Source organism: Callorhinus ursinus, unplaced genomic scaffold (assembly GCF_003265705.2).
Source record: "Callorhinus ursinus isolate GAN/ISIS: 27379988/994484 unplaced genomic scaffold, GSC_fseal_2.0 scaffold31, whole genome shotgun sequence".
Taxonomy (NCBI): Eukaryota; Metazoa; Chordata; class Mammalia; order Carnivora; family Otariidae; genus Callorhinus; species Callorhinus ursinus.
This window is the reverse complement of record NW_027397093.1, coordinates 14,837,530-14,863,389: the sequence shown is the minus strand read 5'-3', so window position 1 is coordinate 14,863,389 and position 25,860 is coordinate 14,837,530. Positions and strand designations below refer to the sequence as shown.

Here is a 25,860-nt window from a genome sequence, read left to right as displayed (position 1 = left end):
GACCGACAGAGGGAACAATGAACTATGTGGTAACGGACTCCAGTTTATAATTCTTTAATAAATACTTGCCTACCATGAAGCGATTTGCACAGCATTCTTGTCCATGTAAAAGCAAATTCCCTTCTGCCCAGACTCCCAGAAAGCAGTAGGGACAGCTCTTTCTCAATGTAAAGAACATTCTGTGCAAAAGCACAATTTAAGCCCTTGCAGAGCAAGTATGTGGATCAGATAGGACATAACTGCTTTACAGCTACAGCACACGCACGCCTAGGCTCCATGATGGTAAAAATGAATTGCATTTCCAGTGGGAGTTCTCAATCAGACCCTTTTACACAGCTGGGCCAATGTTTCAGGTTCTCTTGCCTGGAAAAACGCACTGATCACACTCACTGTTGTTGAGATTACAGTTATGAACAATCAGCCTCCACCGAGCCTCTCCTATGACCCTGGCACCAGGGAAGTCCTTCACCTACATTCCTTCCACCCGGTGTGGATGGCTTCATGACCATCTTACAGATGGAAAAACTAAAGCTCACCCCGTAGGTTAAGTAATTTAACTATGGTGATAGAGTCAGATTTGACTTCCAAGTCCACGGGAAAAAATACAATCATTTACTGCATTGAAACGTAGCAAAAACTTTGATGACTGATTCCTAACTATTGTACCAATTCTTAGGAAGTCCTGCACATTGTATAATCTTTCATTACAAAATCTATTTCTCATCCTGACAAATAAATCACCTTCAGAAATCACATACGACTGTGACTGAGGCAACGTTTAAAAACAGACTTACAAAGGGAGTAAGAGAAATATTCTAAAATCTGAATGCTGACATTTCTGATTCTGGTCCAGACAAGATGGCATAGACCCATTTTTGCCTGCTCTTCATGGCTAAGCACAGCTACAAACCCTGGAAATGGCAAGAGACAACCAAAGGAAAACTCTGATTTTGATCAAGTGGCAAGCTGGTTTGGGACCAGGACCAGAGAGGAGAACAGTGGCAGGGGCATATGTGTCCTACCACCCATGGGAGAGTCCTTCCCAACCCTTGACCTAGCAATGGAAGGCAGGCCAGGTAGGTTCATTCCTCCCCCTTAGAGAATGGGAGTCTGTCTGGTGGCATGACACCAGCTGGCAAGGGGGATCACTGGGAGTCCAGCCAGGAATAAGCCACCAGGGAGGTATTCTCCTTCCACACAGACTCCCCCTTTCTCCCTAGAGGTGGGTGGGCAGGCTGAGCCCACGGGAGAAACCTAGCTATTGCAGGGGACTAGTCCAGGAAGCCTCTTTATCTCTGCAGCCTACAGCAAGACTCTCCTCCCCCACCCAGGGCACTAGCTTAGTAGGGTGGACTGGGAGGACCAGTTGGGGGAGCCACACACCCTCCCGCCAAGAGATGCCCACCAGCACCTTGAGGCAGCACCTGCAGGAACCAACAGAAGCCCCAAAGGCACTAGAGAAAACCAAACATACCAGAGTAACAGTGCGAAGTGCTGAAAATTAAACCGCCATTGAAACCACGGTCCACAAAGTAAGCCGAGCCCCATGCACCAGCCCTCAGTGGGGATGCCTGCTAAAATACAGGATTTACACAGGACCATAATACACAAAATGTCTAGGACACAACTAATCCATCATACTGTGAACGAAGAAAATCACAAGTTGAGTGAAAAAAGATAATGGACGCCAACACGGTGATGAATCTTGACAAGGATTTTAAAGCAGCCATCTTAAAACTGCAGTTAAGACTGTCGATTAGAAATTCCCTTGAAATAAGTTAAAAAATAGAAAACCTTGGCAAAGAAATAGAAATTATAAGAAAGAACTGAATGGAAACTATAGAACTAAAAATACAGTAACTTGTTCCATAATAACACCACCTGCTGGGTAGGTTCACTGTCAACGTGGAGATGACAGAGGACAGGGTCCATGAACTCTAGGACACAACAACACAACTCACCCAGTCTGAAACAGACAGAAGATAGACTGGAGAAACAAAACAAAGCCTACGGACCCACGGACAACACGGGATGTGTTCTTAGCACTGTTCAGTGTTTTGGGGCGCCCGGGTGGCTCAGTCAGTTAGGCGTCTGCCTTTGGCTCAGGTCATGATCTCAAGGTCCTGGGATGGAGCCCTGCATCAGGCTCCCTGCTCAGCGGGGAGTCTGCATCTCCCTCTCCCTCTGCCCCTCCCCCCACCTGTGCTCTCTCACTCTCTCAAAGAAATAAAACCTTTTTTTTTAATTTTTTATTTTTTTTTAAAGATTTTATTTATTTCTTTGAGAGATAATGATACAGAGAGAGAGCATGAGAGGGTCAGAGGGAGAAGCAGACTCCCCGCTGAGCAGGGAGCCCGATGCAGGACTTGATCCTGGGACTCCAGGATCATGACCTGAGCCTAAGGCAGTCGCCCAACCAACTGAGCTACGCAGGCGCCCCTCTTTTTTTTTTTTTTTTTTTAAGATTTTACTTATTTGAGAGGGAGAGAGAGAACGAGAGAGAGGAGAGCATGAGCTAGGAATTAGTAAGAATATAGCATCAAGGGGTGCCTGGGTGGCTCAGTCAGTTAAGCGAATGCTGTCGGCTCAGGTCATGATCCCAGGGTCCTGGGATCGAGCCCCGCATCGGGCTCCCTGCTCGGCGGGAAGCCTGCTTCTCCCTCTCCCACTCCCCCTGCTTGTGTTCCCTCTCTCGCTGTGTCTCTCTCTGTCAAATAAATAAATAAAATCTTTAGAAAAAAAAAAGAATATAGCATCAAGACTTCTTTAAACATAAGGTATTTCATTCTCAGGTTCCTAAAAATAAAGTCAGTTTTAGTCTAATAATTAGGAAATTGAATTATAAGATCATTGATAGAAAACAAACACCAAACAGCACCCATGCCCACTTGGTAACGTCAGGCTTCAGAGTAAAGTAAAAATACTATAAATGAAGTTCCAGCAAAATAATTTTATTTTCTAACACATAGTAAACATATACATCCAACATGCACTCGTCTTGCACATTTATTCACAAATGACTTCCAAATCACAACTGCTTTGATATTGAAACATGTACTAACAGTTATCTTAGTTGAGATATGAAAAATGCTTTTAGATGCAGAACATTCTGAATATATTGGTCGCAGCAGAATTTGCTTTAGTTAGATTAGTTCTATGAATTTAAAGCTTTGAAAAGCTACTACTTTTGCATCTAATACTCCAGATGAATAAGATGCAGCAATATCAGCTTGTATTCCACAGAATATTCATTAGTTTTTCTGGTGATGGAACCACTTATCCACTGCATTCAGAGAAAAGAAAACCAAATTAGAATCTCTATTAAGAATCAAAATTAAAAATAATAAAAAAAGAATCAAAATACACCCAAAATATAACAAAGAATACCATACTTGCTTTAATGTATCCTACCATAGATTACCTTAAAACAAACTTACGCCTGAAGTTTCACTACAGCAAAAACAGGTAATTTATCACAGTGTTTTCTTCTGGGCTTTCTCACTCTTGATACTAATCAATAAATATGTGGTTCTCACCAAAGAACCTTACAGAGAATTCTCAATGTAAAGGGGGAGAAAGCTGTTTTCTGGGTGCAGCAGCTGGTGGCCAGAGGGGGGATCCAGAGCCCCACATGCTCCAACATCCATGAGGCATCTACCCGGAACCCAGAGGAGAACAGCGGGTCATGGTTTGGAAACTGCTGTGATGGGGGTTGGCGTGAAGGGTGGCGTTAACAGCCATCTTTCTTCCCGCATGCATTATGGAACTCTAAAAATGTTTCTTCTTCCCTTCCTTCTCTTTCTCTGTGGATGTGGTGTGTAAGATAAATCTGTAGATACAGATAGAATTTTCCCACACATACACAAAATGTTTAGTGTAATTTTACTAGAATATAGATCTTACCATCTGTTGGTACTGTGCAGGCAGATTCGCATGGTGGTGGTAACTAAAATAAAATATTAAAATGTATTAGTCTAATTCCAGAAAAAAAATTAAAAAAGTATACCAACACAAAAATCTAAAAGAATATGAACAGATAGTAACTTCCCCAATTTTTAGGTTCTAAAAATAATTTATAATATATAGGAACAAGGCAAGGTTCACTCTACTGCCAAAAAACAAATTCAGGCCCTTAGCTTTTGATTGCACACAGGAGGATAAATAAAAAGAAATGTTGTTTGAAATAAGTGATTGATGCATATATAATGAAATTTATATATACACACACATATACATAAAAAGTAGGCAGAGTGTTCTCACTGAAAAGTTATGACTGTTAACCAGTGGTTTTTCCCTTCTAATTTTTCTCATTCACCTCAACTTTGTCGGGATTCATATTATAAAGATAAATCTAAATGTACTGGCTTCATGGTTAAATTTTTTTTCCTTGGACTACACCCCACTTACAAGGCAATAAAAAGTCAGACTTCATATTCTTTTCCTTATTTAATATAGTAAATGAGAATAATTTAAGATTATCTATTTCAGTCTTTTGGTTAACCCAAATCAAATAATTAAAAATAATACAAAGCCAAAATTACTTCTTTCATGAATAGTTTACTACCTCACGAGGAAGTCTTTTCCAGGGTTATGAACCACTCCTGCATGGTGCCTGAAAACTGACCATTTTCTTAGTCCTTGCTAAAACGAAGTCAAGTAAGTTCCCATTAATTCTTTTGGAAGAAGGGCTTATGATAGGCACACAGGATTTGGATTAGTCGCTACCTTCTGGAATCATTTTGATTGTTACAATTGTACTATTTTCCCATTTAGAGTTGACTAGGACCCTTCTCAGCTTCTCCCTTCAGTCAAATGTCCACTTGTGTGTGTTCATGGTTTATAATTTCAAGACTTCACACAATAATATGCATAGGGGAACTCCAATATCTGTTGAAAGAAGTACTTTCCCTCCCCATTGGCATCATTTTTTTTTTTAGCCACCAAGTATGTTCTTTTTCAAGGAAAACTTTTACATACAGCATCCACAATAGCTTTGGCAGCATCGGGATCACACTTGAAGGGGCTCTCAGAAACTGTAGTATTCATGCTATTAAATAAAACAAAAGTAGTCATGAGTCATAGTAACAAAACTTGTCTCTTCAGAGTTAAAAAGCAACAGAGATGGTAGGCCAGATGAGATTCAAGTTTGGTTTACTTGAATCTCAAGTTCACTCAAGTTGTAGGATACAAAATCAATATATACAAAAATCTGTATTTTCCATACACTAATAATAAACTATCAGAAAGAAAAATGAAAGAAAATAATAACATTTACAGTTACATCAAAAAGAATAAAATACCTAGGAATAAATTTTTTTAAAGTAATCTCCATGTCCAACGTGGGGCTCAAATTCACGACCCTGAGATGAAGAGTCGCATGCTCTGATTGAGCCAGCCAGGCACCCCAATTTGGGTGGGAAAGATGTGTACACTGAAAAGTATAAGACACTAATAAAAAGAGACTGAGGAAGACACAAATAAATGGAAAGAGTCCATGGTCATGGACTGGAAGAATTAATATGGTCAAAATATCCATACTACCCAAAGCAATCCACAGATTCCATGCAATCCCTATCAAAATTCAGTGGCATTTTTTCACAGAAACAGGACAAACCTAAAATTTGTGTGAAGTCACAAAAGACCCTGAATAGCCAAAACAATTTTGAGAAATAAGAGCAAAGCTGGAGGCCTCATACTTCCTGATTTCATGCCACAGTAATCAGAACAGTATGGTATTGGCATAAAAACAGATACAGATCAAAGGAACAAGATAGGCCAGAAATAAAACCCATTCATATAAGGTCAATTAATTTACGATAAAGAAGCCAAGAATATACAATGAGAAAAGGACAGTCTCTTCAATAAACGGTGTTGGAAAAACTGGACAGCCACACGCAAAAGAATGAAACTGGACCACTATCTTATACAGTACACAAATATTAAATCAAAATAGGTGAGACTTGAATAAAAGACCTGAAACCATAAAACTCCTAGAAGAAAACATAGGCAGTAAGCTCCTTGACATCAGTCTTGGGGATAAATTTTTGGATTTATCCAAAAGGCAAAGGCAAAAGCAAAAATAAACAAGTGGGACCATATCAAACTAAAAAGCTTCGGCGGAGCAAAGGGAACCATCAATAAAATGAAAAGGCAACCTACTAAATGGGAGAAAATATCTGCAAAGCATATATCTGATAAGGGGTTAAGATCTAAAATATATAAAGAACTCATACAACAATAGCAAACAAACAATCTGATTAAAAAATGGGTAAGAGGACTGGATAGGAAATTCTCCAAAAAAGACATCCAGATGACCAACAGGTACATGAAAAGGTGATCAACAGCGCTCATCAACAGGGAAATGCAAATCAAAACGACAGTGAGATGTCCCCTCACACCTGTTAGAATGGCTAGTATCAACAAGGTAAGAAATAACAAATGTCAGTAGGATGTAGAAAACAATGAAGCCCTTGTGCACTGTTGGTGGAAATGCAAACTGGAGTAGCCACTACAGAAAACAGTAGGAAGGGTCCTCAAAAAATTAAAAAAAGAACTACACCCTATGATCCAGCAATTCTACTCCAAGTATTTACCTGAAGAAAGCGAAAACATGAAATAGAAAACATATATGCACCCTCATGTTCACTGCAGCCTGATTTACAACAAGACATGGACACAACCTAAAGGTCCACCAAGGAATGAATGGATGAAGAAATGTAGTAAATGTAGTATATATACACAATGGAATATTAGCCATAAAAGAGAATGAAATCTTGCCATTTGTGACAACATAGCTGGAACCTGAGGGCATTATGCTAAATGAAGTAAGTCACACAGAAAAGGCGATGTATCGTATGATCTCACTTATATGTGGAATCTAAAAAAACAAAAAACAAAACCAAGTTCATGGATATAGAGAACATACTGGTGGTTACCTGAGGTGAGGTGAAGGGTGGATGGTGAAGGCGGTCAAAGGTACCAATTTTCAGTTACAACTAAGTCATGTGTATGTAATGTACAAGCATGGTAACTATAATTAATAATACCATATTGCATATTTGGAAAGTAGCTAGGAAAGTGGATCTTTAAAGTTCTGATATCAAGAAAAAAATGTTGTAATTATGTGTGGTGATGGGTGTTAATTGGACTTATGGTGATCATTTTGCAATATATACAAATATCGAATCATTACACTATATACCTGAAACTAACATAATATTATGTCAATTATACCCCAATGGAAAATAATTTTTTGAAAGTTGAAGATGGTAGACCAGATGAAATTCAAGTTTGATTCAGTGGAAAGCTTTCTCACCTGTATTAAATATTCTCTTTATTTTGCCAAGGTATAATTATTCTTGTTGCCAATTTTATTCAAGTACCTAAACAAGTTCAAATTTAGAAATCTAAGGACTGAATGCCCTGTAATTCTCACTGAAATAACTAAGAAATGCAAATTAAAATGAGAAACATATCTTTCCAAATTAGACAAAAGCAAAAAATCCCATCAGTTCCTGTCAGTGCTGGTGAAGCATCTGAGATAAATGGCCTAGCGGGAGCAACACTTAGTTCTTGGAGAAACATTTCTGGAAAATACACTGATAAACTGTCTCCAAACCTTTTAAAAAGTCCATGTGCTTTAATAGAGAAGTTCTACCTCTCAGAATTCAAACAGATTTAAACAATGATCTATAAATGTTCAATATACGCCATCTCACCATTGATAAGAATGAAAAGCTGAAAGTAACCCAAAATGTCCAGCAATGGGGATGATTAAAAATGGTGTATCTAGGAGGTGGGATATTATACAGAGATGGAATATTACATAATATTATAAAAATATTTTTAATGATATGAGGAAATACTTATAGTGTTAAATGTTTAAAAAAATCATCAAACATGGGGCACCTAGTAGCTCAGTAGGTTAAGCATCTGCCTTTGGCTCAGGTCATGAACCCAGGGTCAATGCATGTTAAGTAACAGATAACTGCAGATATTTCCTTGTTCATTTTAGATTATTTCTCATCATACCCATGTTATACTAGTACTATAATAATGAATATATAGGAAATTTTGAACTTATGGATAAACAAAAACAAAGCCTATATTTTTAAAAAATCCTCCTTATCAGGATCAAGCCCTGAGTTGGGCTCTCTGCTCAGCGGGGAGCCTGCTTCTCCCCCTCCCTCTGCCTGCCATTCCCCCTGCTTGTGCTCTCTCTCTCTGTCAAATAAATAAATAAAAATCATTTTAAAAAATTAAAAATCATAAAACAAATTATACATGCAATATAATCCTAATTATTTTTTAAAGTATTACACATACAAGAACTGTAAAAAAAAAAACACACACACTCTAAATGTTAATAGGAATATCTACGGAAAAACTGATAAGGAGGATTTTTTAAAAATATAGGCTTTGTTTTTGTTTATCCATAAGTTCAAAATTTCCTATATATTCATTATTATAGTACTAGTATAACATGGGTATGATGAGAAATAATCTAAAATGAACAAGGAAATATCTGCAGTTATCTGTTACTTAACATGCATTGAGGTCATTTCTATAGAAATAAGACACCACAAAAATTGAGAACTTAAAAGCAATGTCTTATGATTGTGCATTTTCACACAAATGTATAACTGCTCACTTTTTCTTCTGTTTGTGAAAAGACAGTGTTTTCACTTTATAGGACATTATCCTGACTCACAGAACAGAAGATCCCTGAGAATTATTTTTATACATTAGGGTTTTCCCATACTCAGAAAAAAATCTTACTGCCAACTTTTGACATTTAAAAAAATGAATATGATACACATACACACACACACATATATATAGTTAGAAAATTCAGAAAGTCGTAAAATGAAAGCCTTCCTCTCCTCTCCAGATGGTTGTCCTCAAAGGCAATTATAATTTATAGTTCTTCCCCCCCTCCCAAAAAAATTTAGATATAAATACATAGATGCTGGTATTATGTGTGTGTGTAGGGGGGGGTTTATCTTGCATAAATAGGATCATATTAAATATACTACTAGGAACTTTGCTTTTCTCCCTTTATTTTGGGTATCATTCCATATCAATTATACAGATATTCTTTTAATGTGCCATATACTGGCACATGTTCTAGTATATAGATATACTTAACCATTACATTTTTTCCTAATATTTTGCTATTATAAATGACATAATGAACATCCTTATACATGGATCTTGGCGAATTATGGATATATTCCTAGCAGTGGTGGTGTGAAGAAATACATGCAATTTTAATTTTTCTATTGGATCCTGTCAAATTGCCCTTCACAAAGGTATACCCATTTATACACTCAACAGCTACATATGTATGTTCTTGGTATCCCTAGCTATCATCTGAGTTTCTTTTAATTTTTGCAAATGTAATGGGTGATATCATTATCTTGCTGAATCGCATTTTAAATTATGAGACTATAGAGCTTCCTTTATGTAAATTTCCTTCTCCTACCTTTTTTCTCCATCTATTGTTGTTTATCTTACCAACTTGAACAAGCTATTTATATATTAAAGAATTTAGCTCTTCATTGTATTTTGTTTAAAAAAAAAAAGAACTGGGAAAAATTGTCTCCTGATACATAAAAATATCACAAGTAAACCTTTCTTGTATGGATTTTGAGTTTGTGCTCTGTTTAGAAAGGCCTTCCCTGCTAATAAAGAAATTCACTTAGGGGCGCCTGGGTGGCTCAGTCAGTTAAGCGGGCCACTTTTGGCTCAGGAGATGGATCTCAGGGTCCTAGGATGGAGCCCCTTGTCGGGCTTCCCTGCTCAGGGGGGAGCCTGCTTCTCCCTCTGCTCATGCTCTCTCTCAAATAAATAAAATCTTTAAAAAAAAAAAAAGTTAAAGAAATTCACTTCTACTTTTTCTAGAATTTTTCACATCAAAATTTATGTGTCTGGCATTAAATACTGCTGTAAGACAAAGGCTGTAAACTCAACCACCAACAGGCTGCACCCAATTAACATAAGGGTGTAGAGAAGCTAACTGTAAGAAAATGTGCTGAGCTGCTTCTGAGGGGCGCTCCTAGGGCACCTGCCTGGTCACAGCACCTCTTAAAAACAAAACAGAACAGCCAGAACATGGTGATGGTTGCCAGGGTGCATCTCTGGTAAGGAGTATATGGAGCAAGGTAGGGATCTAGCCTGTTTTCTTCCTAAACAGCCAGTGGGTCCAAAACCATTCATCTGTAATACTTTGTTATAAACTAATACATGTTTGGGCCTACCAAACTCTAAAGGACTGAGTGATTTGACTTTCTCCTTCAATATCAAACTTTCAGGAAAACAGTATTGTACATTTTCACACAAATGTATAACTGCTCACTTTTTCTTCTGTTTGTTTCCCAACTGAGTGCAGAGCCTGATGCAGGGCTCGATCTCACCACCCCAACATCATGACCTGAGCAGAAATCCAGAGTTGGCCATTTAACCGAGTGAGCCACCCAGGCAACCCCCCTGCATCTCTGTTACATGCTTGGCAAATATTTAACTGCTCGATAAATGTAAGCTATAATTATTAGCAGTAATAAATTTTGTGTCCATGGTAGATACTGGTTAAGCTGCAATGCATCTTCTATATTTATATCAGAGAAAAATTCTTGCACTCAAAATTATTTTACTCACTACATTCTGAGCACCCCGATGTTACGAAGCCTTTCCAATTACCCTCACAAAGCTCTGATCTCACTGCCCCCTTTATAGTTTTAGTTTGTACTTGTTCAGAGTATCTTATGAGTACTTTTCAGATGCTTACATATCTACCTTCCCACTCCCTTTAGGACTGACTGACAAAACCCGTTCTCTCTTTTCTAAGGGAATGTAATGATACAGTGTGCTTATGTCATTAAAACCTTTGGAGCAAACTGGTCTGCTTTTTGCGTTAAACATGCAGAGAAGAGTTACTGCTTACCAACTGATTCCCTTTCCGTCGGTTTTCTTTGTCACTAATGCTCTCCAATGGTCATGAGTGCTTTTAATAATATCAATTGCAAAATCCTATAATTTGAAGAGATATGCATTACAATGACAGATAAGTGTTCTTTCCTTATTATCAACATTTTCCCAAAGACTGATTTGTCTTTTCTGAATTCACTTCCTTGTGTCAAAAACGGAAGAGAAAATTTAAATGAATAAATCAATATCAAGGCTGTCTTACTTATGTCTTTAAACATTTGTTTTATGATTGTATAGTCTTTAAATGGTAACAATATAGTTAAATTAAAAAAAAAAACAAAAAACCCAATCTAGTTAAATTAGTTTCAATACAAACAGGCTTAAAGCTACACTTCTAAATGACGCATTACCTTATCTTTAAATCCTGCATTGAAAGCAAACTGGTTTTCTGGTTTTCCGTCAGGAACCTTGTACCTTCTAAACCAGTCCACAGTAGCTTCCAGGTAGCCAGGTTTCAGCCGCTTGACATCATTAATATCTAAGAAGAGAATAAGCAGATTGTAAGATGCATATGTAATTATTCATGCAATAAAAATCTCAAGTACATACCTTGAGAGAGCTATGGAATGGATTATCAAAAAAGTAAAAGATAACAGAGCTAACCACCTTGTTGAAAAGAGAGCACATACACATGAAAAGGAAATCATCTATGACTTTATTAAGGGAAGAATCAATACAATAATTTCTATTAGAAGAGGGGAGGGAGAAATGACTGGGGGCTACCTGATGAAAGAACTAGTTTGGCAAGGTTCGATAAAGTCTATGAGAAGGGCAGAAGATTCTAAAAAAGACAGCCTGAGGCTATATTCAGAGGTACACACCCCAATTACCAAAGACAAGAAAAATGGATTACACTGAAATCCATTGATGGGTGATATATTAAACAAGACTAGACTTCTCACGCTCTATAGGATAGGCATTCTATATCACAATGCTCTAGTTCTGGCCAACAGAAAAGTGTCCTGTTTAAAAAAAACGTTTCAGGGCATCTGGGTGGCTCAGTCAGTTAAGTGTCTGACCTTTTTTTTTAAAGATTTTATTTATTTATTTGACAGAGAGCGAGCGCACAAGTAGGCAGAGCAGCAGGCAAAGGGAGAAGCAGGCTCCCCCACTGAGCAGGGAGCCCAACACGGGGCTCGATCCCAGGACCCCGGGATCATGACCTGCACCGAAGGCAGACACCCAACCGACTGAGCTATTCAGGCACCTCAATTGTCTGACTCTCTTTTTTTTTTTTTTTTTAAGTTGTTTGACTCTTGATTTCGGCTCTGGTCATGGTCTCAGGGTCATGGGATTCAGCCCCTCGTAGGGCTCTGCGCTCAGCAAGGGAGTCTGCTTGAGATTCTCTCTCTCCCCTGCCCCGCCTCCCACTCGTGCTGGCTGTCATGTGCGCTCTCTCAAAATAAATAGATAAAATCTTTTTAAAATTTGTTTAAAAAATTAAAATTTAAAAACTTTTCAAGGTTTCTGTATAGCCATCAACAATGCCTAGCCTCAAAGTCCTCAAGCTAAACTTCAAATAACCAAACTGCTGTTCAATGCAAGCAAACAGAAGAAACAAGGGTTAAAAAAACAATCAAGAAAAGTACTACTGGAAGGAGGAGTACATTCAACAACAGAAGCGCATTTAAATTTTATAGACTTTGCTTAAGTCTAATTTATAATCTGTGCAGTTAAAGAATATCATGCATTCTGTTATCATAGTACCACCAAAAGTACTGAAAGTTTACGAAGTGAACTGGGAAATGTTTAAACACTGATAAATTTCAAGGAACTTATAATTAACACAAAACGTGTCACCTGATGCCAAAATTTGAAAATCCAGAAATCTGAAATGCAAGTGTGGGCATTTGCCAACACCAACAACCAACTCTCTAGTTCTCCAGGTACCAACAGCAACTGGGTGTCCAATTCAATCCACCTGACAACCTCTACCTGGGGCCAGCTTTCAGTTCCCACAAGTGAAAGGGCTCAGTCCCACAAGACTGACCCCACTTCAGACACCAGTGGTTTCGAGGGCTCACAGGACTCCCTCCTCAGGTTTAATTTGCTAGAATGACTCCCAGAACTCAGGAAAACCCTTTACTTAGGTTTACTGGTTTATTATAAAGTATACAACTCAGGAACAGCCAAATGGAAGACATGCACAGGGCAGGTGTTGGGGGCTGGGGGGGGGGGTGTGGGTGCAGAGCTTCCAGGCGCGCTCAGGGTGGGTGTGCCATTCTCTCAGCACCTCCCACGTGTTCACCAACTCAGAAGTGCTCCAAATGTCATCATTCCAGAGGCTTGGAGAGCTCAATCTCCAGTCTCCCCTCCCAGTCCCAGAGTCCGGTGGGTGGGGCTGAAAATTCCTACCCTCTAATCACTTGGTCTTTGATGACCAGCCCCAATCTGAGGCCAGCTAGGAGCCCCACCTAAGTCATTAGCAGAAACTCAGGTTTGAAGAGAAAGGCTCATAATGAATAACAAAATACACTCAGACACACTCAGGAAATCAGGAAATTCCAGGAAGTTCTTTGCCAGGAACTAGAGACAAAGACCAAATTTATTTTTGTATTCTACCATAGCCTGGAAAACTATGGGAGCTGATCAACTCTCTAATTGTGAACAGGACCTTGAAAGGTATGCTGGATCTAGACTGGGGAACCCTGAACACCAGACCCAGAAAAGAAAAGATAGGAAAAAAAGAACCCAGTCAACTTTTGTTCCTCATCTTGCATGCTGTGTACACAAAGACAAAGCCAGTGGTCTGCAGAGCTACAGAGCGGTCTGCCTCCTGAAGCCACATCAAAATCCTACCAAAGACAGCACCAGTTCCGTGCCGTTCCCTCCTGGGTTTGGCTTTCCTAATCAGCCAGGCAGCACTGGTAGTGTAGCGTGCATGAACCCCAGGCTCACATTCACCGGTTCCCATAAAGCAACAAGGCGATCTGGCTACCGTGGGCCCCACAATGACAAAGAGGATCAACGTGTCCAACCTGGTTGCTGCAGTCCTCTTCCAGGGCTCTGTGTGTATCTCTCCCAAAGTTGTGGCCAGTCAAAAGTTCTCTCCATCTAGGAACTCCAGTAATGGATGGCAGACAGACACTGTCTTTTGTGGGAAAGCTGCATATTACTTGCACCACGGGGCCAGCCACCCAGAGAAGGTTTTCAGGCTTCTAATAGCCTCTACTGCAGGGAAATGATACCCTAGCAAAATGCCGCTGACATGATGACAGGTGTGGCTTCCCTAACTGTGGCCAGAGCATGTCACTTAGTGCCTGTGCTCTTATGTAAGCAGCACACGGGAAAATGGACACATTGATCACGAGAATCATTGTCGAGGGGTATAAACAAATAGAATGAATGCATTCTCACTGTACAATATTTTAACAATACGGAACTATCTGAAACAAAAAGTCAGTTTCTCTTTATCCTTCTCTCTTTCTGCCTCTCTCTGACTCTTCTGCTATCACATCTCCTTCTGGCTATAGCTGAGAAAGGTTCTCTGCCTTCAAGGACTCATGAGATTAAACGGGACCCATCTGGATAATACAGGATACTCACTCCATCTCAGGGACCTAACCTTAATCATATCTGAAAATCCATCTGCCTTGTAAAGTAACCTATTCAGAGTTTCTGTGGATTAGGAGGTAGACAACTTTGGAAGGGGTGTGGCTTTCTTCTGCTACTATAAAATTCTACAGGTTTTGAAAAATGCATAGTATCATATATCCACCATTACAGTGTCACCATTCGCGGTGAGCAGAGGACTGTCCCCAAAGATGTCCATATCCTAATTCCCAAAACCTGTGAGTATGTCATGTTACATGGAAGAGGGAATGAAGGTTGCAGATGGAATTAAGGTTACTAATCAGCTGATCTTGAAACTGGGAGATAATGCTGGGTTATCTAGCTGGACTTAATCTTCAAGGTCTTTATGTGGAAGAGGAGGGCAGAAGAGTCAGGGAGAAGACGTGATAAAGACTTGCCTTGGAATTGCTGCCTTTTAAGTGGGGACATGAATCAAGGAATGTGGGCAGCCTTTAGAAGCTAGAAAATGCAAGGAAAAAATATTTCTTAGAGCCTCCAGAAGGAACACAATCCTGCTGACACCTTGATTTTAGTCCAGTGAGACCCATTTCAGACAGGCAAAAGAAGACCAAGTCAATAACTAAAATGGATTCGATCATTAACTAGAGTCATGATTAATATAAAAATAGTCATGATAACAAGAGTTACAAGGTATAAACATTTCTTTTTCAAAAAGGACTCAATCAAATTATAGCACTAACCCATACATTTATGGCCAACTGATTCTCAATAATAATGCCAACACAATTCAATGGGGGAAAAGAATAGTCTTTTCAACAAATGGTGCTGGGACAAGTAGATGTCCATATCCGAAAGAATGATGCTGACCTCCCACTTCATACCATATACAAAAATTAACATAAAACAGACCAAGGCCCTAAATGTGAGAGCTAAATTTATAAAACTCTTAGAAAGAAACGTTAAGTGTAAACCTTTGTGACCTTTGGACTAGAGGTAATGGTTTCTTAGATATGACACCAAAAGTAGAAGAAACAGAAGAAAAATTGATAAATTAGACTACGCAAAAATGGAAAACTTGAGTGCTTTCATTAAGAAAATTAAAGGACAATCTACAAAATGGAAGAAAATATAGGTAAATCATGTATCTTAAAGGTCTGGACAATCTACAAAATGGAAGAAAATACAGGTAAATCATGTATCTTGAAGGTCTAGTATCCAGAATACATAAAGAACTCCTACAACCCAACAATAAAACATACCACTACAATGGCTATAAAAAAAAAAAAGGTAACAAGTGGGCAAGGAAGTAGAGAAATCGGAACACTGATGGCCGGTGGCAGGACTGTAAAATGGTGCAGCTGCTTCGGAAGAGTTTGGCCATTCCAGAAAAGGCTAAACATGAGAGTCCCCATATGACTCAGCAGCTCCACTCTTAAGTATCTGTATCTGAGAGGATTAAAAGCATATGTCCACATAAACTTGTTCAGGAATGTTCATAGCAGCAGCATTATTCCTAATAGCGAAAAACAACCCAAATGTCCATCAACAGATGAATGGATAAACAAAATGTGGCATAGATCCATGCAATGGATAGAATTCATCCATCCAATAAAAAGGAAGGATGGCTGATACGTGCTATAACATGGATGCACCTAGGCATTATGCTAAGTAAAAGAAACCAGACACAAAAAGCCCCATGTATATGAAATTCCACGTTTATGAAATATCCAGGATAGGGAAATCCATGGAGACAGACAGCAGATTAATGGTTGCCAGGGCCTGGGAAGAGCAGGGACTAGGGAGTGACCACTTAGAGGTAGTGTTTTCCTTTGGAGTGATGAAATGTCCTGAAACTAGACAGTGGTGATGGTCACGCAACCTTGTGAATGTACTAAATGCCACCAAACTGTACACTTTAAAATTGTTAAAATGGTGAATTTTGTGTTAAGTGGGGGTGGGGAATACGTGTTACGAGGTAAATGAGCCCTGAAAACATGATGCTACGTGAAAGAAGCCAGACAGACACATTATCATAGGATCCCACTAGTGCGAAATGTTCAGAACAGGCAAGTCCATAAAGACACACAATAGATTCATGGTTGCCAGGGACAGCGGGAAGTGGGAACAGGCAGTGACTGCTAATGGCTATGGGGCTTCCTCTTAGGGTGGGGAACATGTTCTGGAATGAGATAGTGGTGACAGTTGCACAACTGAGTGAATATATGAGAAATCAGAGAATTGTATACTTTAAAACAGCAAATTTTATGGTATGCAGATCCTATCTCAATAAAGAATATTTTTAAATAAATCAATAGAGCAAGTGAATGCCAGTATGTATAGAAGAAAGAGAGAAAACAGTCAACACAAACTACCAGTTTTTTTCTTTCCTGGAATGAAGGAGAAAGTTTATTTACTAGGAAGTTCACTATGTGAAGTAATGCTTTGGTCGAATGTTCTGCTTCTCCATTCTTGAACAGTTTGAAGGCATGGGATTATTCCTTATTGCTTACTGAAGGCAATTCTGTCATTATAGGTTAAGTTTGGTGGTGCATAAGATTTAGATATAGATCAGATCTTCAGATTTCCTTACCATTGTAATTGGCTGCATCAGGATCATCCACATTAATGGCAATGACTTTCCAGTCAGTTTCCCCTTCATCGATCATAGCCAGTATGCCCAGAACTTTCACCCTAATTATTTCACCTCTTGCACATACCTGAGAGTCAATAACCACAGTTAGGACAATACTACAGAATGAACCTTTGGAAGAAAAGTTTTACTTGGCAGATAACAGGAAATACGGAAAATGCCAAGTTTCTGCAAACTTACCTTAAGATTGTTCCTTTGAGCAATTTTTAAAAAAAGCTAAGCAAGCAAATCCCTGCCAGTCCCATCAAAATTGAAAATAGGTACCCTTATTACTTATAGGCCCTAAGAAAAGCAGTAGCATGGTTCAGGATAATTCATATTTTTTGAACTGTCACTGATTGTGCCAAAGAATAAATCCTCCATAATGTTTCAAACTCATATTTAAATGTATACAAATGCTTAGATGAACTAGAAGCTTTTAATTTATCAAAGAAACATCATTATTTTGCTAATACTCATATATTTTATTCACAGTACTTTTTAAAGGATGAACTTTATATACCTCATGACTATCATCTTGACACTACAGAAAAATATTTCAGAGCCCATTACCTTACTTCCAATTTCACACACATCAATGGGGTCATTGTCACCACAACAGCCAGTGTGTTTGTCATTGTGTCCTGGGTCTTCCCAAGTCTAAAGAGTAATAACAATAATAAGGCTGAGAGTATATCACTCCTACACATACTACTGACAACGTGGATTGTGTTTGACATTAAAAGGTCACATCCCATAAATCTTTCTGCAAAAATATGAATCTTCAGCTATTTTCTTCTCATCTTTAAGAAATTCTTTATTCACATCTAAGAATCTTCACTAGACACAATAATTGTAATTAAATGCTGGGGTTCTATTATGCTAAATATGCTATGTTACATACATTAAACTAACTTTAAGCTTTAAAACAGAGAATGATCTTCTTTCTTTTTTTAAAGTTTATTTATTTATTTATTTTATTTTTAGTAATCTCTACACCCAATGTGGGGGGCTTGAACTCCCTACCCTGAGATCAAGAGTCCCGTGCTCTACCGAGCCAGCCACACTACCAATAATGATCCTGCACAAAACAAACAAAAACCAACCACCTAATAGCTGAGACAACATGCAAACACAAATGCAAAACCAAATATTTATGTAAAAAATACATTAAAAGTAAAGTGTGTTTGATGAACTCTTCATGCTCACTATCTCCTACTAACTAGATTTTCCTTAGAATGAATTTCCAAAACAAAGGTAGGTAGACAATAGTACTAACATGGAAATGAAATATTCTGGTGGCAAAAGTGTCGTCATTGCCCAGGAGCCAAGACTGAAAAGTTTAATCAGGATTTTCTGGAGCTTTCAATTGCTGGCTTTATTTCCTGAGTCCTTGTAAAGCACCTCACAAAGGAACAGCTGGCCTGTGCTCAACTGCAAGTTTAAAATGTAGCTAATGTTCTAGTTCTCACCCCCCCCCCCCCCCGCCCTCCGCCGTCTAGAACTTAATTGTCAGATTTGTTTGCCTACTCAGCTGGAGTAAAGGCAAAAACATCAAAGTGAAGGGGCATAAAGGAAGACTGGATGCAACAAAGCGGACTCCAACCTCCAGAAGAATAAGTCTTTCAGCAGTGTTTTCCCAAAGGGATAATATTTTGAGGCTAACTACTAAATCAACTGAAGTACAAAGTGAAGTGCTATAATTAAGGCAGACAAACGACTCTGTGATTACCTAACAAGCTCGAGGAGTTTGATATATGTTTTGGTAACTTACAGATTGTTTTACAGTAGAGCCCACTCAATAGACTTAATGGTTAATAAAAACAATTTATCAATAGGGAAAAAAGTAAAATTGAATTTTTTCATGTAAAAATCTTAAGTACCACAGGCATTAGCCTGCTAAACCAGAATTAAATACCCATCATTTACTCATAATAGACATGATTCTAGTGACTCTTCATTCAAATACTAAATAAGAACCTACTATACACACTGGCATGGTGCTGGGGATAAACTGGTAAACAATGCGGACATCCTCCCTCCTCAAAGTGTTGGCTGCTTAGGAAAACAGAACCCCACTTACTACTTTACCACAAAAAAGACTGGCATTAAGAAGAAATCAGGACTCCCAACATAAAAGCTTACATGTGTTAGGTTCAATAGCCATAAGAGCTAAGTGCTAGTAATATCTTGGGGAGATAGGTGTCGGCAAGGAAGAAGGGCAAGTTAGGCGAGCTGGCAAATGGCAGACTTGGGAAGTGGTGCCAAAAATCAGTGCTTTCAACCACTAGGCTATACAGTCTCTCCATAATAGGTTTGCCACTCATTCTGCAAAGGAACCATGCGTGTGGTTTATAACCAGACCATATAGAAAAATAAAGATTTCAGAAAAGAACAAACTTTCAAATGTGAATTTAAACACTGTAAACATTTATCTTTTAGTTTATCTTGAAGATAAGTTGCTCAAGGCAGTATTAAATTAATTACTCTTATGTTGTTAAAATCTACTATAGCAAAAACTTTCTGCATGTGTTTAAATGTTTTTCACTAATAGTAGTAGGTTAATTTTTTATAAGATGAAAAGTACATTCTGAGCAGTCACACAGAGACATACCTGGGGGATGGCACCATAGTTCCAGATATATCCTTTATAAGGGAACAAATTTGCAACATAACGGAGTTTTCCTTTTTTCACATCTTGTTTAATTGGGTTTAAAGGGTCCTTCGTAGCTATCTGAAATAAAAAATTTCAAATCATTTTATATTTGGATATAAAATACTATTCAAATAAGAATTTGAGGAAATGAGTTATGGAATGCACATCCCCTAATTCCACTTTAATGACTTACTTTAACTCCAACATTTTTATGATTTGATTAAAAGTTTTTACATAATCAGCCTTTAAGTGGAAAACTTATTTGAGGTATATAGAAGGGAAAAAACCAAACAAAAAAACATTTACTTATTCCAGAAAGCAAAAACTAAAATTACCTGGAATAAATCCTAACATTGATAAATGTTTGAAGGTTTTTATTAAAGGGCAAAATAAATATTATCCAACTTAAACTTTCCTTTAAAACCTTAAAATTATTCAAATATTTGAGTATATAATATATACAAAATGTGGTTACTGTCAAAAAGCTTAATTAAGTGATATAAAGTATGTAACAAACATCTACAACAAAAAGCCAAACCTATTAGGTATCATCAGAAAGAAATTAACAAAATGCAACAGAAATTTCAATAAAATCACAGGTGGCTGGGGTTACTAAAGAAAGCCCGTTGACTCTGTGGAGGAGTCAATGATGGACTTAAGGGGAACAAGACAGGAGAAAAAGGTAATTCTAGGCTTCCAGAATGCCAGAAGCAAAGGTATGGGGAAGGAAAGTCCGTAGCATATTTGCAAACTGTAAATGTTTGAGTTGGAGCCCAAATGGGAGATTGGCAGGCAACAGGAGATCCAACTGGAAAACAGACTGGACTAGCAAGAAAACCTTCAACTTCAGCTGTTGAACTCTTGAGCAAATCAGTGTGGCTACGTCAAAATTAATATCCTAAATCTAATTATCAATGTAAGGGGAAACGTACCTCCATTTTTGCATTAGACCAGCGTGGTACTTCAACTACCATGTGGAACACATCCTGAAAAAAAAAAAGAATGCAGATGGTCACAGGATGGTCAGGTTCTCCTCCTTCAGTGAGCATGCCCTAGTTCTTCCAAAGTTAAACTGTTCATTGGATAGGACCTTTGAAGTCAATGGGCTTTCAACAAAATTCATCAAAAAAATCAGACCGACTAATAAATGAAGAGATAAAGCGAATACGCAAAATAACTGCAGAATCAAGGTGGTGGTGTAATTCTTTCAACTTTTTTGTATGTTTCAGTAAACGTAATCAATTTTTCATAATAAAATGTTGGGGGGTGGGTAAGAATGTTCCTATAAAGAAAGGAAACAGTTTTTAAACATAACAGAACTTGTATCTCTGAGGAAGGCCATCTTCAAAGCAATCATCTCTAAAGACTATTCACTTCCTCGGGATGCTGCAATTGCTCAAGATGTTTTTGGAACTCTGACTTCAGAGGCAGTTTGTAAGACAAACCCCAAGTCCATTTAATTACTTTGTCATACTTTAGTTTTAGTCTCATACAAAATCAATCAGCTTGATTATGTAACCACATTATTCTCCCAACTTGGCTGTTTTTAAAAAATCAAGTACTCCTCAAAAAGACAAGAAGTTTGACATTGAAGAGCACATAAGTTCCAAAAATATTTTAACTCATGGCAGTTCTACTGTAATTATTTTACAGCCTTAAACTGAGCTCTAAATGGTCAGAAAATTATTTTCACCAAGGAATAAAACTTTAAATGCGGTTTTTCAGTTTATAGCCTCCACAAAAGGCATACATGAAACCAAATCAGCAATTATTCTTTTATAAAATGTATATTTTTAAAAGTGGACTTCAAATGAAAATCACTTAGTTACACACTTCTTAGGACTACTTCTCTGCTACTTTGCATCAAAAACAGGGACTGAGGGGTGCCTGGGTGGCTCAGTCGTTAAGCGTCTGCCTTTGGCTCAAGTCATGATCCCAGGGTCCTGGATCAAGCCCCAGGTCGGGCTCCTGAGTGAGCCCCAGGGAGCCTGCTTCTCCCTGTCCCTCTGCCTGCCTCTCCCCCTGCTTGTGCTCGCTCTCTCTCTCTCTCTCTGTCAAATAAAATAAATAAATAAAATCTTAAAAAAAAAAAGAAAACAGGGACTGATAAGTTGCAAGGGAGTAAGTTAAAGGTTTCAAGCCAATAATTACCCTGCTGTTCCTTTTAACCAAACAGAAAAGCTACAGAGTTCACAGTCTAAAACTTCTGTCACTTATTTAAGTTCATGGTCAAACTGGGGGAGACTAAATCGTTTCACAAGTTTCTGTTCCAAGACTCTTAACACCTACTTGATATAACATAAAACCGACAAAAAAAGGAGATATTTAAATCCAGGACTGAGCTAAGTGCTCTATCCCTGTAAAGTAATAACTGTGTGGTTTAGAAAAAGTAACACATTGTTCATGGGTAGACCCAATCCTTGATTAAATTTCATTCTACCCACTATATGTTTTCAAGAACTTCACGTCTATCTTGTACCACTCCTCAGGTATTAAAATGGAAGATCTCTGTGTTTGCGAACGAGGCAGGGCGTTGTTTTCAGCAGCAATATCCTAAAGGTTCACAAGGTGGTGCTGTTACCACGTGAAAGAGTAAGAAGCAAAAACAAGGAGACTGGTTTATTTTTTTTAAAGAAAACATTACCAAATGAATAAATTACCGCAAGAAAAAAAGTAGCAAATAGAGCTAAAATATAGGAATTCGAAATTTGGTAACTATATTGAACATTTTAATTGAATTAAGTAAGTATGTACAGATCCTTAACAACCACATTACCTAATATTACAAACCTACCTAACTATAATGGGAAGCTAGCTAGCAGAGAAAGAAAAGAAAGAATGAACCAACATTACGAGAAAGAAAACATCTTTCCGAAAACGGTAAGATAACTCTACTGCAAACAGAAGAATTCCAAATGCCTGAAGGTTTAGTGCTTTTTAGGAATTAGCTAGGCCAAAAAACAGCAAGAAGTATCCTGTAAAGAGCCTCAGAGCCGATTCATTCATTTTCTTTCAACAAATAATGAATCCTTGAGTGCCACTGTTCTGTTACTTTTCCAGGCACTGAAGACTAGCGGTGAACAGAATAAAAGCTCTTTTTAACTCCCTAAAAGTTGGATCTCCCAATCGGGTTGTTTCTGTGTGGAGGCCTCAGGCTGGGGACAACTTGGGGGCGGTCACAAACCTGGGTGAGGGATCTTGTCTGTAAAATGAATGTTTAGCACATTTTCAAGTGTTTGGAGATGTCACAGTAACTACTTTTTTTTAAAGCAATGAGCTTATAGCTTTTAGTCATTCTCTGCAACAGAGGTGTTATTTAAGTATTTTGATATAAAACGGGAGCTTCATTCTTTAGCAGAAACTACCACTAAAGAATAGTTGATTTCTCCTAGATATTCAGGGAGTTGTTCAGGTGACCAGTGATCCTTAGGATTTTCAGGGCAATATAAGAAATCCAACCAATTACTCCATTGCTGGAAACACTTTTACTGTCAAATTATGCATTCTAATTGGAACTCCTGTGCACTGTTGGTAAAAATGTAAAATGGTATGGCCACTATAGAAAACAGCAGTTCCCCCAAAAATTAAAAATAGAATTACTGTATACCCATGTTATAGCAGCATTACTCACAATATCTAAAATGTAGAAGCAACCCAAAAAAGGGAAGAAAATTCTGACACGGGCTATAACCTGAATGAACACTTGAATGTGCTAAACATTCATTTTACAGACAAGATCCCTCACCCAGGTTTGTGGACCGCCCCCCGCCCAGCTGTCCCCAGCCTGAGGTCTCCACACAGAAACAACCCGATTTGGAGATCCAACTTTTAGGGAGTTAAAAGAGCTTTTATTCTGTTCACTGCTAATCTTGAAGACATGATAAGTGAAATAAGCCAGTCACAAAAGGACAAATATGATTCCACTTACATGAGGTATCTAAAGGAGTCAAATTCAGAGAGACAGAAAGTAGAAAGGTGGGGGGGAAAAAGTAGAAGGTAGCTGCCAGGGGGCTGGGGGAGGGGGGAGGATGGGGAGTTAGTGTTTAATGGGCACGGCGTTTCAGTTTTGCCAGCTGAAGAAGAGAGTGATGGAGATGAAGGGTGGCGTTGTTTGCACAACAACGTGAATGTACTCAACACCACTGAACTGTACACTCAGCAATGCTTAAGATGGTCAATCTTATGTTTATGGGGATTTTACAATTAATAATTGGAAAAAATTATGCATTCTTACATTGCCAATGTTTATGCATTTAAAATACTGAGACAAGGGGCACCTGGGTGGCTCAGTCGTCAAGCGTCTGCCTTCGGCTCAGGTCATGATCCCAGGGTCCTGGGACTGAGCCCCGTGTCGGGGTCCCTGCTCAGCGGGAAGCCTGCTTCTCCCTCTCCAACTCCCCCTGCTTGTGTTCCTGCTCTTGCTATCTCTCTCTCCATCAAATAAATAAATAAAATCTTTTAAAAAATAAAATAAAATACTGAGACAAGATTTTAGGATATTTAGTACCACCCAGTTACAAATTCATGCCTTTTTTCTCTAATCCCAAATGGTTTCAACTATGACTTAGCTCAATCCTGGGTCTGTGGTTTTATTATCCCCATTGTTAGGGCTTCTCAGAACTCTGTTCCCCACTTCTACTATGCTCTGATTCTAAATCCCTGCTCTGGTATCAAGCTCTCAGCTCCTTATTTATAGTTTCAGCAGAAGGAAGGAAGAAAGAGGTTAGTATTCCTAGTACGATTTTGACAAGCCTGTGGGAGGCAGAGGAAAGGTGAACCACAGCTTTAGCTCTGACTTCCCAAAGTCAGAGACATAACAGTCAGTCTTACTTCCCAGGTTTATAATCATTTCATCAATAAGAATGTCAATGTTAAAGGTGTCCAGACCCTGAGGAGATTAGAAAGCTTAAGGCTAAAATTAATTACATCACTCCATTAAATCAAAAAGATTTTATTTTTTTAAAAGACTTTATTTATTTGAGAGAGAGAGAGAGCGCACACAAGCTAGAGGGGCAGAGGGAGAAGGAGAAGCAGACTCCCTGCTGAGCAGGGAGCCTGATGTGGGTGAAGCGCGATCCCAGGACCCTGAGATCATGACCTAATCTGAAGGCAGACACTTAACCGACTGAGCCACCCAGGCGTCCCTAAAATCAAAAAGATTTTAAATAAAAGTATTTTAGGAATAGAAGAAATGTAACCTATATCATGATTAGTCTTTTAATTTCATTGATTAAACAGAAATATTACAGTAGTATGGTGATCACAGCTTACATCTCCAAACTGGTCAGTTTGCTTGTGGGTCAAATTAGTAGTCTAACGAGCTGTTTACTAATGAACAGGCTATAGCTATTTGGTAGGCTATTATTACTAAGGCAGTTAAGTATGTGTATATAGGGAACATGCTCTTAATTTAATTATATCCCATCACTGAATCTTAGTAGTAAAGTTAAATGTGTCTTTACTGGGAGACCTTTGAACACCCCATGACTTATCTGTTTCCAACACTGGATCTGAAGCCTACTGAACATGACATGCTATATTGCAAAATTATGTAAGTAGCTTAAATTAGCATTTCCAAGTTGACCCATCATGTGTTTCTCTGGATACCTTCAGGAGTCAAACAAATGCGAGACACAGGAAGAAATAGAAAATCACTCTGATTCCATCATCCTTTACTTTTATTTTTGTTTTGCAATAAAATTTGCAGAAAAACAGTGGTGGTAGAGAGGATTTTTTTCTAAATATATCTAGAGATTAGGCATCAAGCAAGAGGCTAATAAAAAACAAGGGCTGCTTGCCTTTTTTTTTTTTTTTTAGTATCTAGAATAGTTTTGGAGTATAAAATCCCTATCAGAAGAGCTCACATAATGAATAAGGAAATGTTCCAGCTCCATAAAGGTGCTTTTGAAAAGGTGTACCGGGGCGCCTGGGTGGCTCAGTTATTAAGCATCTGCCTTCGGCTCAGGTCGTGATCCCAGTGTCCTGGGATGGAGCTGATCGAGCCCCATGTTGGGCTCCCTGCTCAGCGGGGAGCTTGTTTCTCCCTCTCCCACTC

At 38.5% G+C, this 25,860-nt stretch overlaps 1 protein-coding gene across 1 annotated transcript in view; it reads right to left on the bottom strand.

The window, feature by feature from the left end:
* Positions 1-2,930: 2,930 nt before the first annotated feature.
* PPA1 (inorganic pyrophosphatase 1) overlaps positions 2,931-25,860 on the bottom strand; it is a 34,501-nt gene continuing 11,571 nt past the window's right edge. Inside the window, exons 3-11 of the mRNA XM_025850310.2 lie at positions 20,738-20,791; positions 19,764-19,883; positions 17,723-17,809; positions 17,111-17,237; positions 11,337-11,464; positions 10,943-11,028; positions 4,978-5,047; positions 3,904-3,946; positions 2,931-3,283 (exon numbers count right to left, since the gene is read on the bottom strand). Coding sequence (XP_025706095.1) covers positions 3,252-3,283; positions 3,904-3,946; positions 4,978-5,047; positions 10,943-11,028; positions 11,337-11,464; positions 17,111-17,237; positions 17,723-17,809; positions 19,764-19,883; positions 20,738-20,791 — 747 coding nt within the window. The 3' untranslated portion in view covers positions 2,931-3,251. The remainder of the gene's footprint in view (positions 3,284-3,903; positions 3,947-4,977; positions 5,048-10,942; positions 11,029-11,336; positions 11,465-17,110; positions 17,238-17,722; positions 17,810-19,763; positions 19,884-20,737; positions 20,792-25,860) is intronic.